At 41.2% G+C, this 18637-nt stretch overlaps 1 protein-coding gene across 15 annotated transcripts in view; it reads right to left on the bottom strand.

Annotated features, from left to right (window-relative positions):
- TUB (TUB bipartite transcription factor) overlaps positions 1 to 18637 on the bottom strand; it is a 146532-nt gene that overhangs the window by 15775 nt on the left and 112120 nt on the right. For 10 of the 15 annotated variants that reach the window (XM_086894363.1, XM_086894361.1, XM_086894360.1 and 7 more), the window contains 6 exons: positions 10349 to 10516; positions 6045 to 6116; positions 5036 to 5157; positions 4065 to 4256; positions 3394 to 3506; positions 2312 to 2426 (listed from right to left, as the gene is read on the bottom strand). In XM_086894363.1, coding sequence (XP_086750489.1) covers positions 2312 to 2426; positions 3394 to 3506; positions 4065 to 4256; positions 5036 to 5157; positions 6045 to 6116; positions 10349 to 10516 — 782 coding nt within the window. The remainder of the gene's footprint in view (positions 1 to 2311; positions 2427 to 3393; positions 3507 to 4064; positions 4257 to 5035; positions 5158 to 6044; positions 6117 to 10348; positions 10517 to 18637) is intronic. The other 5 variants (XM_086894371.1, XM_086894365.1, XM_086894364.1 and 2 more) reach the window with 1 other exon arrangement.

Raw genomic sequence — 18637 nt, forward strand, 5'->3', positions numbered from 1 at the left:
TGTTACTGTACTGAAACCTGAGCCACACCTCAGAGCATCTGCTGAGCTCACTGCCTGGAATCTGAAACAAACTGAACCGTGAGATACTGTGGAATCCAGCAGAGAAAACCCTGGTACCAGTGGCACAGCTGCACCTCAGTGCTGCTGGATAAATTTTGCCAACGATTCTTCAATCAGCCATTAGGTGCTGCTGCAGGTTTATTAATAAGCTGGGCTGACAACACAAGGGGAGTAAAAGCAGCCAACAGCACCGAGAAAACTCTGACCTTGCCTAGCTCTGTTCCTGTTGCTTGAAACACATCTTAGGGTGAGCTCCACAAAGGGAGCCCTCACCACATTTATCCCACAGTCAGCCGCAGATGCATCACCAGTTCCTGCCTATATAAATTAGACCTGCTGAGATGATTAAGCAGGTCATGCTCAACAAGCTGGGTGCAGCTTGATCTCCACATGGGTACTTGTTCAGATGAGCTGAGGGACAATGAGAGGCATAGTGGTGCTTTCAAAGTATTGTTTTTATAGCTTTTGCTGCAGGGGAAATCTCAGGGCAGGAATTAAAAGACTGCCTTAGGACAAGGGTGTTTCAGCTCTGCTCTTCCTGGCACTCTCTGCTCTAGTTCTGCCGCAGCCAGGAGCAATAATCTCACTTCAACAAACCTGGCTAGTTTGAAATTAAATACAACTCCAATTTCCTTTTGTCCTCTGGCCACAGCACACCTGCAAGCCTGCTGCCTTTCTCCATTAGTACCAAAATATCAATGGAACGAGTAATTTTCTTAAACAAATGCACCAGTTTCAAACTGCTGACTACAAACATATAAAAGCAGCTTATCTCAGCCCCATTCTCCAAACAGTGGCCATAGTTTGGTTCTTTCCAACACCCATACTTCTAATTACCTCTGCTGACCACAGCAGCTTTTTATTTGGTTGTTCATCATTCAAGTATCATTTGTTGTTGACTTAAGCAATGCCTAGATTTCTCAATATATAATTTTTTTAAATTGTCTTTGGTTTTCTTTTTGCATTTCCAGTTTGCACCAGATTAGTTGCCTGGCTCCAGGGAATGCCATCCTATATAAACCAGCAAAACTACCTTTATTAAACATGTATGTTCTGCTAGGCTTCTACTGAGACTTCAAAGTGACCTCAAATCCTGGAGTCTCTTTTTAAATCCTGCAAGATGAATTTTTGGAAATTCTCAGAATTTCAAATCCAACAGGAAGGGAGGGATATGTATCTGCTCATTTGTCTGTCTCCAACCATAAACTATATGCCTGAGGAACAGCACATGTGGACACACACACTTCATCCACATGAAAACTGCGTCCTAAGCAGCAGGAAGAAAACGTGCTGGCCTCTGATACTGCCCTCCTTCAGAACTCCCAGCACTTTGCATGGAAAGGATGGCTCTCAGCCTCCTTGCTCATGGAAATCTTCCAGATGCATTGCTGCCCACAGCACAAAGCTGACCCTTCTGGGAGCTCATTCTGTGCAAACACAGGGTGTGTGGTAGACCTCAACCTGACAGATTGCCAGGCATCCTTGATTAGAGCTGGGCAGGAACTCTTCAGGAAAACAATTATTGGATGTTTTCATCAGAAGTTGTTGATTTGTGAAACCAGACAACTTTCTGCAGCAGTGTACATATCAATTTTCCCTGGAAGGGTTTCTTGGGCCAAAATATTTTTGGACAGAAAGAACACTCTCACCAAAAAGGTTATTCATCCAGCAATCCTGAAACAACAGCAACTGTGTTTCAAGTCTTGATTGTCTGCATTGCTCCTGACAAATGCTACTTAATCTCCTGTAAGAGCCCAGTTTCTCTCATTCAATCAAATTTTGGATTTTACTTGGGTTTTTTCCTGATAAAAAGGAGTTTTTGAGTTTTTATCCCAATTTCAGCTGCTGCAGACCTAGCTGTCAGCTACCAATGGTTTGGATCAGAGGTTTGGATTCTCCAAAATGCCCTAACGAACAACGATACTTCAGAGCAGTAATGCCATGCACACAACTCTTGCCAGTTGAGGAGGTTCCCAGGTGGTGCCTGCAGGCTGTGATCCTTCCCAGAGGGTTATGTAAGAGCTCCAACACCTTCTTCTCTCCAAAGGTGAGAACTGGGCAACCCTGTGCACAATGTTTTTCACCTCTACTTTGCACTGAGCCTCCTGGTTTCTCTAGTGGAGATCAGCTGCCTGGTTACATCAAAGTCTGAATGCTGATTTACATAATCATAAGTGAGAAGGAAATTCAGTGTGCTCTTTCAGAAACAGAGCTGCCCTTCCTGCACGCTGTGCCTGTGAGCAGTACTTACGTAACAAATAGCAGCTAGCTCCTGACGCAGGGTACTCGCCTCCAGGCTGGATGTTGTCTTCATTGGATTTACTCCATTGTCATAAACTGTAAACTTAGTTCCCATAAGATTTGATCTACCAAAAAAAATGGAAAATCCAATCACCATTTGCCAGCAATGCTGCCTGAGACATCTATCCTTTACCGCACTGTGGCCCCAGGGGAAAGACAAATTTGAGTACAGAGAGTTACTTCTAATCCCAGCTACATGGCAATTCCTGGATTAAAGGCCAAAATGACAAAAAAAGCAAAGATTGAGTACAGAAGTGTATCCTAAAAGTCCCTTATCATCATGCTGGAGATTTCTGATAACATCTTGCAAACTAGGAAATTCAAGAAAGCTGTAAGGAAACATTTGGGTGGGGTTATTTTGTGTGTCTGCTTGGTTTTTAAAATACACTTGCTACAAAACCATCTGCTTTCTTACCTGACTACTAAACTCTGTGAGAATACAGGGAGTGACTTTTCTAAAGCCATAAGTGAAATCAAACCTTTCCCATTGCAGTGGAAAAGAGTGCAAAACACAAAACAGGCACAGATGATCTGAACATACACCCAGAGGGGCCCCACAGAGGGATCAGCAGCAGACTGGTTGTACAATGTGGGGACAGACAGAAAAGGAACACGTGGTTCTGAAGTAATTCCACCACCTGTAAATAACTGACTTGGATCTTAAGGAACAGGCAAAACCAAAGGGATTTTCAGACTGTGTAACAGTGCATTCCAAAGTATTTATATCAATAGAGGCTAGACACAGTGTACTCATGCACTTCTGAAAATCCCATTAAGATAAGTTGTGCCGGTACACCCTTGAGAATCTGGCCTTTGAGCACTTAAGAGCTTCAGTCCTGCTGACTTTTAATAAAATGTGATCCTGTAAGTACTTGAGACTTTTTGAAAACATGCCTTAGATACTGGTGATCTTTAAGACCATGATGAGGTAGTCAAGCCTCTAATTACAACAACATAGTGGATTACAGGCTTTTTAATATTGAATAAACTTTACATTATATAAAAAAAATTCCTAGACTTATCACTGTTTACCTCAGTTTTCCAATAAAACTCTCTCCACCCCGAGACAGGTCAGTTGGGTCTATAGAGATGAGGTAATTAGAGGTTTTACTCTTCTTTCGTTTCCTTCCAGCCAACAGAAACACCTAAGCAATGCAAAAAGAAAATATTCTAGAATGCTAAAGGGGTTAGCACATACCACTTCCTGCTTTGATACAAGGAAACCATAAGCAATTTTTCTGTCTTCAAGCATCACTAGAAAAGTAACAGAAAATCTCCTGGGATTTAGCAAAATCACGGGGAAAAAAATCTGGTAAGGGAAAATGACTTCTCAACCACTCATTCCATTATTTATGGTTTAAATAATTAAATCTGATCTATTGTGTTAAATGTTTCATTCCAACTCGCTCTGGCTCTTCCAGCTGAATTGAAAGTAGACGCTTTTCAGGCCACAGAATGCAGAAAGCCCCAACTACTGACAGTCACATAAAGGTGACATACATGGATTATTTAAGGCCAAGGATTAGACATATGAAGAAAAGCAGTGGAAGAAACAACACAGTTGTTTGGCTTTGGGAAGACTGTAGGGTAGATCTAGCAAAAGCAAAAATGTATTCAAAATATAAAATATAAGACTCCTTCAGATTTTTATTACTTTTTTATATTCAGACGCAACTGGTATGCCATTCAAGCTATGTTATGACCTTTTTACCATGCTCCCTTTCCAAGTGGAGGTAATAAGTAGGGTACATCCCTCGGTCCATTCCCTTCTTGTCTCTTGTGATCCTGCACTTGACAGTGACCCCCTGTGGGGCAGGTCTGACAGCAAACTCCTCCAGGTCATCCACATCTATGAGGGGCTCATTTGTGGAAGGACTGGGGGCTGAGGCCGCTTCCTAAAACAATAAGCAAAATTCAGGGTTAACTTCCATTTACAACAAGGTTATAAGCACAAAGGAGCAGCATTTGATAGAAGATGCACCTTTCAAAAAGTCAAACCAAGGGCCACATTGTCTTGCTGATGCTCTGTGTACAGACCAGCTGGTGGAGCAGAACAGGGTGGCTGCACAGACAGAATTCTGTGCAGGGATTACAGAGCAAAGCCTGGCTCACACCTTCCCATCTCACCACACTCCTTCTGTCAGAAAGGCCATGTTCAAGGACAGGGGTGGCCTTTGATGAAAAGAAAAAATGGGATAGGGAGCAAGAATTTAAGCTCCAGAGAGATCTAACAATGATGAGAAGTCAGGGCAGTATATAAAAAAGCAGGGCACCATCAGCTGGTTAAGCAAGAGCTTGTGAGTTATAATATTTGAACCAGCCAAAGTCTTATTTTATGTTCAGATGGTAACAGAGAGAACAGGGTGGGAAAATGCCCAGAAAAAGTCAATGAAAACAAAAGATCTTTCTGAACACCTGCAAGAGGTAGGCAAATATTTACTGTTTCCCTTTCTCTTCATTCAAGTTCAGACAATATTTGCCATTCTTTTCTCCAAGTCGTTATTTTCATTGCTTGCTCTTGCGAAGCCTGAGAGCTATCACAGTAAAATCACCTTGGAGATGCTCTAGTGCATATTAAAAACAGAACAAGAAAGCCAGGCCAGTCCTGAGTGCACCCTGAAATCATACAGTTCATAGCAGCTTGCATAGCCCCACTTCAGCACTCTCCCCTTACCTTATTGGATTTCTTGCTCGTGGCAGAACCAGGACGGGTGTTACTGTTTAACTGTGAAGAACTGGAGCTGTCTTCATCCTCCTCATCTTCTTCCTCATCAAAATTCATGCTGCTTGAAATGCCTGAGGAGAGAACAGCACACTTACATGAAATAGTGATAGATGAAAGCTGCCCATACTTGCTGTAAAACACCACTTATCAGACTGCTGCACCCTCAGGCTCGCAGGTGAGTGAGGGGGTGTGGGAGAGTGGCTCATCGTGTGAGGCAGTGCATGAATACATGGGTCAGACAGCAGCTCTCCTGAGAAGCCTAAACATTCAAGTAAAAGAGAAAGGAAACATCTCTCCACAGAGAGGATCAAGTTACCCAGTGATACAGGAGCAAATATCTGGTTAGGAACTAAATTCAGATCATCTTCATCCAATCAAGTACTTCAAACACAACACAGAATCATAGAGGACAACCTAGCACAGCCACTTGGAGACCCTCACAATTAAAATACAAGCCCTTTTACAGCACACTTTTAACTGTGTGATCTGCTGAAGAGCACATCTTAGACGGAGAAGAAACATTCACATCAAGGAAATGTTCTCCTGCATCTTTATTTCATGTAAAGAATAGTATCAGCCCAGGCCAACAAAACTGCCTTACAGCATTTGATAATTTGACTTTACAGGAATTCAAAACCTCAGACATTTCAAAGGGAAACACAACTTTGAACATCAAATAGGTCTTAGCAGCAAAAAGCATCCATGGTGGGACATTTGCCAGGCCTAGTTTTTCAAAGAGTATCATGCAGATGAAGCCACCCCATATCCAAGTTCAAGCTCTCTAAATTTCATATATTACAGGCAATATTCTATACTTTAAAAAAAAACAAAAACTAAAAACATCACTTGGTCCAGAATTCCCATTATGGGTAAGTCAAATATAGAAGGATAAATGAAATGCAGATTTCCAGAGCCAAGCAGCATGGGCAAAATCAACTTTTTTTCCTTCTGTACTCACCAGGAACATGATCCAGGGCGACAAGGCTGGATTGGGAGGTGGAAGAGGACCAGGATGTATTTGCATGGGGATCTGGGAAAGGAAAAAATCCAAGGGTTTGATTCTGCAAACCCTTAATTGAGTGAACAAGTGTAACCTGGCAAGAGGACTCCACACAGGGCTGAAGGCTTATGGGATGGGGCCACAATGCTGCTGCTTGGATTCACAATTTCTGCACTGCACAATCAAATTCACCTTCTACCTGCATATACCTGCTGCCATCTTCACTTTCAGTACCTTGAATAAAATGAAAAAGCCCTGGATCACAGAGGTGTAGCTTCAGCAAAAATCATTCACGCTGAGAAGTTGTGCCACCAACACTTCTGTGTGTGATGTGCACTGTATGGTGGGGTTTGGGCCTACTTTTGAATTCTAACAGAATAAAAACCCTCAAACCTGATTGACAGAAATGATACACAGAGATTCTACACAATATTGAGTCAGTAATATTGAAGGAAATATTCAGATTCATATGCAGATGGCCTAAATTCTACTTCAGTCCCTGTGCTTACTATGTCCTCATCATCAAAAGATGAAATCTCTCTGAACTGTTTTTCTGGTAGCTCCAGGGATATGCATAAAGATTTTATTGTAGCTTAATCTTCTGGAATATGAACTTGGTCTGTAACAAGCAGACACTAAACCAAACTGATGTACAGAAATATAGACAGCACATAGAGACTCTGTAATGGTTTTCTTCAGTTCAAATTTTGGAACAGATGAAGAAAAAGACAGTATAAAGGCATTCAAATACTTTCTTGCTTTTATTGCTGCTTCCAGTAACTTCAGTGCATATCCCTTTAGAATATCCAGATGCACACTGGATAGTGAAACACCACCAGAGTAGTAGGAGTGAGGGCATAAAAGTAAACCAGGAGCATAAGCAATGCTTGCACTGCACTCAGCTGCCCCGTGAAAGCTCCCATTATCCACTTCTTCAGCTCCCCCAGTGCTGACATACACCACAGAGCACGACAGCAAAGCCTTTCAATAGGACCTGGTTATGCAAGGGAGGCCTGAGTTCACAGGTCAACAGATATTTTCAAAGCCTGTAGAATTCATTCATTATTAATCACACACTCGTTAATCACAAGCATTATTTCTTAATAAGGACAACCATGTTCTAGGCTCTATGCATGGGTAATAGAGACAGTCCATCTCCTCAGATGGCAGCTGCACAATAAAGCCATAATTCATATCCACAGATGGAACTGGTTTATTTCCACACCTGTGCTCACTATTTCACCACCAGTACTTTAGTGGTGAAATTCTGTGCCAGCCTTACAAAAGTCTGCGCTCACAACCTGTGGGGAAAAATGCTTCAGGGAGCTCCTGTTCTGGAATCCAGAAATGAAACTGATCTCTTCCCTAAATCTCAAAATTTCAGGTGGCAAAGAACTAAGACCCAATTGCTCATTCCATGCCCTTTACAGAGACATATTGTTAACTGGTAAGCATGAGGATTACATGTTAGTTATTCAGTGTTAAAACTTATGGAAGTCTGACTCTGTCCTAGTGACTCATTTGCCAGGGAGGAACTCTACAGATTAAAACTTTGGGAATCAAAAGGACAAATATTTCCTACAGGAGGCAAATTATTCTAGGATGGCAATTTCCAACAGATGGAGAAATCAAATAAAGCATTTGGCATTTTCCTGCAAGTGGCATATTCTTTTCACACTCAGTAGCCTATAACCTCTTGTCTTGTTACAGAACTTGACTCATTGGGTAAGGAGACACACGTGCTGAGAGAAGTTTCTCTCCACCAGGTTAGTGCCAAAGAGCAGAACAGGCAAGAACCAGGGCTAAGCATATCCAGTGGGATTCAGCTTTTTCTACGAGACCAGTTAGCATTTCATAGAATCATAGAATAAGCCAAGTTGGAAGGGACCCTTCAGGATCATGGAGTCCAACTCCTGGCCCTGCACAGGACTCCACCACAGTGATACCATGTGTCCCTAAGAATTGTCCAAATGCTTCTGGAACTCTGTTGGGCTTGGTGCTGTGACCACTGCCCTGGGGGGCTGTTCCAGTGCCCAACCACTCTTTGGGTGTAAAACCTTTTTATAATATCCAACCCAAACCTCCTCTGACTCAGCTTCAGGCCGTTCCCTCAGGTCCTGTCACTGGAGACCACAGCGAAGAGATCGGTACCTGCACCTCCTCTTCCCCCTCATGCAGATGTTGAAGACCACAATGAGGTCTCTCCTCCAGGCTGAATAGACCACATGCCCTCAACCACTCCTGATACAGCTTCCCCTTCACCATCCTCATGGCCTCCTTTGGACACTCTCTAACAGTTTAATACCTTTTCTATACTGTTGCACCCAGAACTGCACACAATATTCAAGGTGAGGCCGCCTCAGCGCAGAGGAGAGCAGGACAATCCCTCCCTTGCCCAGCTGGCCATGCTGGGCCTGATGCCCCCAGAACACAGCTGTCCCTCCTGGCTGCCAGGGCACTGCTGGCTCATGTTCAGCTTGTCATGGACAAGGGCCCCCAGGTCCCTTTCTGCAGTGCCTTATCTTTGTGTTCTTCTCCTTCTGCTCCTATTCCATGCAAGAGAAGGCCTGGTGGGAGACAGCGACTCTAAACACTGCTCAGCTGACATGCCAGTAAGGACATGCCACAAGCAGTGAACTGGCAGTGGGAATCCACATAAAGAGCTTTATCTCTGCATAAAGTATCACAGGAATGGTGGGATACTCAAAACTTGCTCAAAACAAACATCCTCTCCTGGTATCAAGCAGCAAACAATACACACATAGTAAAAATAATTTACAGAGATGCTGCTGACATTGTCTTAATACCTGTTTTTGTGTCTCACCCAGCATAGTTCTGCTGTTAATCAAAATTAATAAACCTCAGTATTCCCATTAAAATAAAAGTGCCCCCCTCACCTCAATTTGAAACACACTAGTGGTTCACTCCTAGCAGTGTCTGCTCTGAGCAGCTTTTTACTCAGGTAAAAAAGGTCATATCATGTATTTGAGAATATGCAGAAGCAACACCAAACCAAAATATTCCCACTCTATGCTTCTATTAAAAATAAACACAAATTTGGGGAGAATAAAAATATTTGATGGAAAAAAACCATCAAAACCAGAAGTGTCCCCCAGAGAAAAATCTGAGTGCTGTGACCTAATTTGCAAAGTCTGTGGGTACTTTTTAAGTCAATCAGCTTTAGTTTAGTAGTGTGCCTGACGATTAAATATTCTGAGCCATGGTCTAAGGCAACACAATCACCACACAGATCAGAACTTGTTAGTCATGCCCAACACCCCTGCAACTCAAATGCCCAGGAAATAGCGCACTTGGAGAAAATCTGCCCATTTCAGTTGGAGCTGCTCACATCTGCAGGGTAACGTCCCAGAAAAAATGAATCTTAGTGAGAGCTGCTCTGTGGACAAGAGGCAGCATTTAGGTATGAATAGTCCATTCTACACAAGTCAAGTTTGCACTTACATTTTGCTCTTTATACACAAAGAGTTTATTCTTAAAGCATCAGAGCACTCTTGGCTTGAGCCATCTCTCCTTCAGAAGCTGTACACTGAGGAAGAACAACTCCAAAGCAAATGTCCTCAGAAAACGCTTTGTGAGGGTTTGGGGATTATTTTTTTTCCTTCCTACAGTTAGTGTCTAAGGGGAGATAACAGCACAGGAAGGAAGAGACAGATGCATGAATGTGTACATACACAATCTATCTCCCAAAGCATGCCTGCTTCTGGAAAAATAAAAATAAATTCCAGAACATTTGAGGACTCTGCGTGGGAAATGCTGAAGAATGTGGTGTACTTTTCACCTCTGCAACCCTGAACAGACACTGCGAAAACATGAACAATGTGTAACTGACAGTACCACTAAAATTAATATTCCAGTTTGAATGTTGCTATTTCATGCTGGTTTTTTAGCCATCAAGTAAGTGATTTCCAGAGTTGTACATCATAAAAATGTGAACAGATGGATGTGAGCAATGGCATCTGCCTGGTACCTTAATGATGGCACTGCACTGCAGATGGGGCAGCCACATCCCCGAGAGCCTGCAGAGCTCTTGTTCCTTGGGACAAGAGAGAACTTCATTGCTTTATATTTCTTTAGGTTTGGGGTTTGGGATTTTTTAGGTTACAGAATAGAGCTTAAGAGGCTCTGAGGAGAAGACACACAGAACTAACAAACTGTGCTTAGGGCTGAGAGTGAGGATAGGAAATTGAGTCAATGTCCATCAAGCAAGCAGTGAGAACATAATGGAAGCTTTAACTACTTACCTTTTTTCTGCATTGCTGTTCTAAGATCTTGCTTGCTTTGCTGATGTTGGCCAGTAGCCACTTTCTCGCCATCATCTTCATCATGGCTTGCCTGTCCAACAGTGAGAATCTGCACTTGACTTCCTATCTTCTGAACATCATCTTGAAAAGCAGCTGGGCCATCAATCCCTGTCAGACAACAGCAAAAGCCTTAGTTGTCTTTGTGTCAAGAAGCTAGTAAAAAGAGAATTGCTCACTCACAAAACCAGCAGCTTTCCTAGGAATCACAGATTGAATGTTCACACTTAATAATATTTCTAGACTTAAGCAAGACTAAGCTAGCCTCCAAGGCAAACATTTTACTCTCCACATACTAGAGAATCTCCAGGAGAGGATCAGGATTTCACTGGTGCCCTCCTCACCCCAAAGCACACCTGGCCCATGCACCAGAAACACTGCAAACTAAGCAGAAAAGAACAGACTGGAGACAACTGACAATGAAAACACATCAAATTTTCACAAGGGCACATAAGAGATCCAAAAACAGATGAACCTGAGCCCTGGGTTATGCCATATCCCCATATTAACACCACTGCTGTCATGAAATACTTTAAAGCTTCAAAAACCTGGAAAATTCACAAGTAGATCTGTCAGTTTATCCGACAGAGGGGCAGCATGTTAATAAGCCTAAATACACTTTTTGAGTTGGGAAAATCGCCATACAGTTAATATATCAAAGTGAAACTCCAAGAAAGATATTACACATTCCCTGGATCCTCCTTCCTCTTGAGATGCTTAAATCCCAACCAGGCACAATCCTGAGCAACCTGCTGTGAGCAGGGAAGAGGGACTAGACAGTGCCCAGAGGCACCTCCCAGCCTAGCCATGCTGTGCTCCTGTGGCTCCTGACCACAGCCAGAAAGAAACTATTTACCTCCTGATGGCTGTAAATCACCTCTGGAGAGAGAAAAAGAAAATAAGGGGTGGGGGATGTTCTTACCACAAGCCAACTTCATTTTGTTTCTTCAGGACAGCAAGGTGAAACATCAGACTGCAAATGTACTTCAGCTCTTAGTTAAGACACAGCTGGAATATGTTACTAAATCAGCTATATAAAAATGCATTTCTACAGCTATAAAAATGGTAATATTTTCATGTATAGATATAATAAATAGCATGAGCTCTATACTGCCACTGTTGTGAAATTTTTGTTAATAAGCAAGCAACACTGGGGAGAGTTAGCAAGCACTACAAAGAGCTAATTCAGTAAAGGAATATGGTGCTTCTCACACCAAACAGAGCTGAATAAACCCTGTGAGAAGGAGCTGCAGGGATTGGGATTTTTTTTGGACCGTGATCTGTAGCAGAAGTCTCCAAGAATACCATTTCATCCTGCTTTGCCAGCAGCTGTCAACTTGCATTAAAAGACAGCTGGATTATACATTTAGCACGCTTAACTGTACTTTGCAGTATCTGTTGTCACTGCCACTGCAATACGAAGCATAAGTGGAAAAAAGAGTGGCCCATATCTCCAGGAACAGCACCCAATGAGATGCAGTCTGACACTGCAGAGGTGTTAAACTCACAGAGTTCAAGGTCAAAAGGAGTTATTGATTCATTACACAGAAATTGGCAATTTCTGCACCAAGCCTGCAAATTCTGATTTACTCGCAGCAAGGCCCCTCTGTTGGATAAACCAACAACAACAGCTAACAGCAAATAAATAATCTGTCCATCCAGCCTTGAAGGACTAGATAAAGTCCATGGAAATGTCTCTGTGACCTTGCTAGGATGACAATTTGAGAAGCAGCTCCGCATGATACAGAATGAACAGTATCATCTATGCTGCAGGTATAATAAGGCACTGAAAAAAGAACTGCATTTTTCTTACAACCTATCCTAGGAGAGGCACCACTGCAAAGGTGCTCTAGAACACACAGGTAGCTGCTCAGATCCTCTGTGGTATTTTTAACAGCTTTACAATATTAACCATTATCATTGAAGTCGCTGGCTAAAGATAGGTTCTTTCCTTAATACTCTGAATTTCAAAAGTGTTCAGCATCCATGAGTTTAATGAGATGTCTCATGCATATCATATCTAGCCCCTTATTAAGCACTGGATGATACAAACCTAATTTTGAGAACGCTTTTGGGAAGGAACAAAACACCTTAATTATTCCTCTTCAAAGCAGACATTGATCTGCAGCAAATGAAATGCCTTCCACAGCACTGGAGATTGAACTGAGGCTGCTTTTTTCAGATGCCTGCAGAACATCTGCACTCACATCCCATGCTGTCAGGAACATCGTGTATTATTAGGAGTCGGGACAAAGGCTACACTGGCAGGTCACAGTTTTAGAGAAGAAGAATCAATTTCAGTATTCTGAAGAGTGCATCACTGGTAGAGTGTGTTATTAAGCATTAGGAATGGTTCCACTGGTGAGCACATTTAAGGGATTGAAATATGTAGCAAGACAGAGAGGATTTAAAAAAAAAAAAAAGAAAAAAAAAACCCTCTGCTGTAGGTGGTTCATGGCAAATGCAGCATTAACTACATTAACAGCTTAATACTTGTGTGTGTGCATAATCTTTATAGCTACACATGCATGTGTAAAATGGGATTAAATGCTGGCATACATTTTTCTCTATTACGAGGTGTAAGTGCATCTCTGTAAGCCATAGTTCAAAAGTCAGCTTTGCCACCACCTACCAAATGCCTGAAAACATCTGAAAACACTTCCAAGCTTGTGTAATGATGATATTTGAGGTGGATCTCTCCTTCTCTTTGACTCACTGACTCCTTTTATCCACTTCCTAGAATATTGGTTCTCCGTGTAATAAAACAAACCACTCATCTAGAGTTTCTGTGCTGAAGGACGTGGTCAAACAAGGCAAAGAAGCTGAGTGGGTCGTGCCAAAAAAGTTTTAATTGCTATGGTCAGCATTTTTTACAGTGCTTCCCAAAAATCAGGTAGGGAAAAAGTCTGACAGAGACAGCCTTGAATATCTGCTAAGAAGAAAGTGGAATTTTTGAGAGGCAAATGTGAAGGAGGGCAGAGAGGAAAGAAGAAAATTAGAACAACCCTCAGAATATCAGTCTCTTCTGAAAGGCCTCTTGGTACACTTTGACATGATCATGTCTCAGATTAAAACCAGAGGCACCAGAAATTAAAACAAAGCAATACTGAGGAAAAAAAGAAAAGCATCAGTAAATGAACATTGCTGGTATTTATATCCTGCAAATACTATTCATCAACACCTGTATTCTCTTAGCACCTAAAATCTCTAGATAATGTTTATAAATAAGCAGCATCAAGCTGTTGAAAGGTGGTAATCTAAACTACTGAATGGCAAACAAGGAAAGGACACAGCACAGAAAACAAGTAATTCTGTCCCTGCTTTACAAATGAGGAGCTGCAGGACAGGGAAGTTCTTGTTCTCATTTTACAGAGCACTTACGGCACAAGTTTGATGTATGAAGCAGGGCACACTGCTCACAGACTAAGAGTATGATTAAACCCTTTGCAGATCAGACCTGGAGAGCTGAGCAAGGTCAGAGAGGAGGTCTCTGGAAGAGAATATGCACTTCCTCAGCTCAGTTCCTGGTCTGACAAAGGAGTCATATCCACGTGGAGAACACCCAAGGCTGTGGATGTAAATGCTGTTCAAGACCTCTGCAGAGCAGCTCTCCCTCCAGCTGAGGGACAGCAGCACAACCCTTCAAAGGATGGCCTGCTCTGAGGTCAAGGACAGGGAGTCCCAGGGAGACCTGACACCAGAACAAATAGTATCCCTCCTTTAGAGAACTTGGCTTAAAGCAAACCCTGCTGTCAATATTTTCTAAGCCATTTCCCATTATATTGCTGTTCTCATAGGAGCTGATATGACCCCGCTGATAGGGATTCAAGCAACTGCAAAATCACAAAGAGATTCATTTTTAGGGAAAGGGAGCAAATAGAAATTTGTTTTTGAAACGACATCTAGAGATGACTTAGTTCAAATCTCCATCAGACTACTGCTAGCATCAGATCAGGACACTAAAAGCAAGTACTTGAGCACTACGCTCTATATTCACTTTGATGAAATCTAAAATAGTAACCAGGAACTGTGCATTCATAAATCTTTATCCTTAGGAGGTCAAAATTACTTCCTCACAATCAAGTTCATGAGTTGCCAATGCAAATCCTGGAAGGTTTGTCAGATCTAGAAATAGCAGGAAATTCACTTATTGTCCCTCCTACCCTTTTTCTTTAGTGCCCAGGGAAGTCGAGATAAATCTGCTTTACAGATCTCCCCCCATCAGAAAGGAAGTGAGAAATGATGCTTCTTACCCAACAACTGCTGCTGCTTTCTGAGCCAGCCAGTGTTAATGTAGCTGCTTGTTACATACGAGAACGGGACAGGATGCACAAATCAAAACACTCAGACAGGCGTGAAAGGGAGAGAAGAAACACAGGAGAAGCCAACCAAATCAAAACATGGAATAGCCACCCCGGCAGGAACAGCTCTGTGTGTCAGAGCAGCTCCTTGGCATCCTGGCTCCCAGAAAGCCAGCAGGAAATACCCAGTGTACCACTTAGATTCAATGTATAGCATAAGGGGAAAATTTCAGCTAAAGTATTGTTTATTTTGATATTTTAAACACATCCAGGTTCCTAAATTCTCTGACGAAAAAGAGATCTTCATTTATGTTGTCTGCTGCAGTTCAGAGCAGGGTTTTTCCCAGAATGCACTTTCATAGTCTCAGTGCAAGAGTTTTGGGAAGAAAAACCAAACCCAACCAACCACCAATTACTTTTCACAGAATGATTCCTGACTTTTCATATCAGATTTCACTTTGCATTAACTCCTGGCTTCTCATGTTTTTCTGGGTTTTTTCAAGCATTCCATTTTATCTTCCTGATTTTCCCCGTTCACTGCACACAACCAAAAAAATGCACTTTATCCTGTGTATTTATTAACTTCTTTGTAGAAGTTAACCCTCTATCTTAGGGGGAAAAGCCCACCAAAGTAATGACACCATTATGGACCTGTAATGCTTTCATGAATCTCCTTTTTTAAAGAATCATCAAGATATTTGATAGCTAAAGATGCTCTGGATTTGTAATATTATGTAGGGTACATAAAAAAGTTTTCATAGCTTCCTGCTGCAAATATTTTCACTAATATGCATGATCTTTCTGATGCTGTACACTGGGTTCAGTGCTATCCTGAATCACCCCAATCTGCCACAGATCAAACCAGAATTTCATCCATTATCTCTATTTGAAAGACAACCATTTTACATATGCATTTGTTACATCTGGTTTGGGGTTTTTTTTCCAATACTGAATATTATGCCAAGCAATAAACTGTGAGACTGAAGCTTTCAGAAATACCAGTTTCATGAGCTAAGCTACTACAAAATGTCATCAACTTACTGCAGTTCCAGGCTCTGTCCCACAAAAATTATGGTTCTTTTTAAAAATAGGCACAGTGCACACTGCCAGTAAGAAATACCAGTAATAATCACAGATTTAGAAAAAATTGCTGAATACCTTGTTACCCATCACACAATTACAAAGTGCACTGACACGAGCAGTTAGCTACATTCCTTTTCCTATGCCAGTGTAACCTCATTAAACCTGATATTTCTCTCGTGTTTGTCTTCAGCACATTGTTCTGATCACAGCTTCATCACTCTTCAAGCCACTTAAAAAAGCATTACACATCTAAAACCAGAGTGCAGTCATTACACTACAGCTTCAACAGCTACTCATGTATAATTCAACAATTTTTTGCTCTGAATTAGCTTCTTATTTATAGGATCTGGACTAAGTGTTCTTTTTTCTTGAAACACAAAGAGCTGGGCTATGCTTAGAAAGGGAAGGTCCACTATAGCAAAATACTAACAAAAACCTTTAAAATGCCATCTGAGCATGTTAAGTGCACTCACCCCTCAGCATTCATCCTGCTCATTTACAGGACATACAAAGGTTACACTCAGAGCAGAGACAAACCTGAAGCAATTGCAAAGCTAAAAGCAGAACCTAAAATTTCCCAAGATTTGCTCTAATTACCAACAAGCTCCCTTCAACAAAATCTCTTGTGCTAAAACATGGCATAAAACCACTTCCCCCTCATCCATTTTCATGGTTAGATCTGAAGTTATCAGCAAATCCATTCATTATAAAAAAATCTTTTCTGAAGACTCACATTTATTTTTAAAAGTAACTGAAAAGTAATACAAGTTCTACTATAGGGTTCTGTTACTATTTGCATTTTCTTAGTTCCCAAATTCAAAATTAGCTATGTCTGTAGTGGATTTATAAGCAAAAATCCCTCTGGAATTTTAAAGATGCATTTGGTTTTACTTTTACATCCAATAAAAAACAATTTTGCAGCTTTGATAAGGATGGAAGACTGGAAATCCAGTCATAATCCTCCCAAGTTTACAAATGTCAAAGGTAAACCAGCTGTTATTCCAAGGGTGAAATAATACGTGAATGAACAGCTAAATCCCAGTGCACAGAAAAAGTGGACAAGGTGGATGAAGTGCTATGTGTATGCTCTGAACATACTTTGGCTGACTGTTATTTGCTTCTAATCATCAACATGAACTTCAGGACAGGAGATATTCAGCATTTTCATTGCTATAATTGATAGATAATTGATTAATAACACCTCCACTCTCTGAAAACTTAGAACTGATGGGAAAATGCTGAAGGCCAAGGAAAAGCTCCCATAGCAGAGCAGGATGAGCAGTAAGAATCTCAGCAGAGGCTGAGGTTTCTAGAGCTAAAAATATTATTTCCCAACACATGGAGCAGTGTCAACATGCCAAAGTTCCCAGTCTACACAAACTGATTTTGCTTTCACTGACACAACTTGCTTTTATTAACATAGGCCAACCTTTGCCTGCTTGGGGGATTTTTCAGAAGATGAGTTAGATTTTAACTGGCATGTGAGAAAAATACTCAGTGTTACCTGCTGTGGGATAATAAAAAAAACTGTGCAGCACAGTATCTTCAGTTCTGAACACAGCACAGACACAGACATGTCAAAAGAGGCTATAAGGCTATGCTGTAACCATGACTTAAGTACTAGCTCACATAATGCTCCCTTTACTGGTTTTCTTTTAAACTAGTGAAAGAAGTTTTACTCTTCAGCAAGATGTACATCAAAATAAAATTTGGCATTTGTATTACTGTGCTGGAATGTCATTACTTTTTACATTAAACTGGGAAACATTTGCTTTCTGTTAATTTATTTTGCCAATAATTTTTACATTCAGTTAATTTTCCCTTTGACACACCCCATCTTTTCTCAAATGTATGAATAGCCTTTAGCTCAGGGCCAGCCTCTAAAGCCTGTATTACCTAGAGGTTCCCTTGCAGCCAGAACTACACAGTTCTACAGACAGTGTCTACAGTGCCTACAGACAGAGAGATGCTGTAGATTCAGACTCAAGAATTAAGCTGCAACACGCAAAGGATTTTACTAAGGTAGGCTCAAGTCCTGCAAAATCCCTACAGATAAGCTCCAATACTTTGACCTCAATAATTAACCTTATTAGTCATTGCTATCTTTAAAGAGACTTGTCAAGGATATACACTACTTTCTCACTGAAGCAACAGTGCAGAAACTGCTGGACATGCACAAGACAGGAATAACAGCACAGCCCTGGCAGGACAGTGTTACAGTGGCCTTATTCAAGAACTGCAAGTTATTGGAAAGGTATTTCATTTCATTAGTGATTCAACAGCAAATAAAAAGTAACTGTATGTGGTACAACAGCTTCTCTTTTTCTGTGAATGCATATATATATATAAATAAATAATTTAAATACCAGTAAAGTAGCTCATTATTTCTTCCACCTAGCACAAACTGTAAATCTGAGAGTGGCAATGTCATTTCTACCCACCCTTTTGTCATTACCAATAGTGTATTTTTTTTGTCTAATCATACACAAAGTCACTGCAGAAGATTTTTCATACAAACACCTCCCATTTATCAGCCAGGTGGGTCAAGGTAACACTGAAATAACAACTTGAAAAACCCCTTTGAGGATGGTGTGTCAGTTTTGTTGAATTGATTTTCAAGATGTCCCCTTAACCTCTAATTTGTATAGCTTAAACCTCACTCAGAGTCTGGACAGAAGCAGCTGCAATTTAAGGCTGCTTCTCCAAACAAGATTAATTTCAGATAATCTAAAAAAAGCACACTCTTGTAGGATGGTTCTCTTCTTTTTTACCACTGCAAGAAAGCACCATCATCTTTCCTTCAGAACTTTCTTCCTCCTCTGCAAATTTGAACAAACATTCTCCTCTA

The sequence above is a fragment of the Cyanistes caeruleus genome, chromosome 6 (genome assembly GCF_971803275.1).
Source record: "Cyanistes caeruleus chromosome 6, bCyaCae1.hap1.1, whole genome shotgun sequence".
Lineage (NCBI taxonomy): Eukaryota > Metazoa > Chordata > Aves > Passeriformes > Paridae > Cyanistes > Cyanistes caeruleus.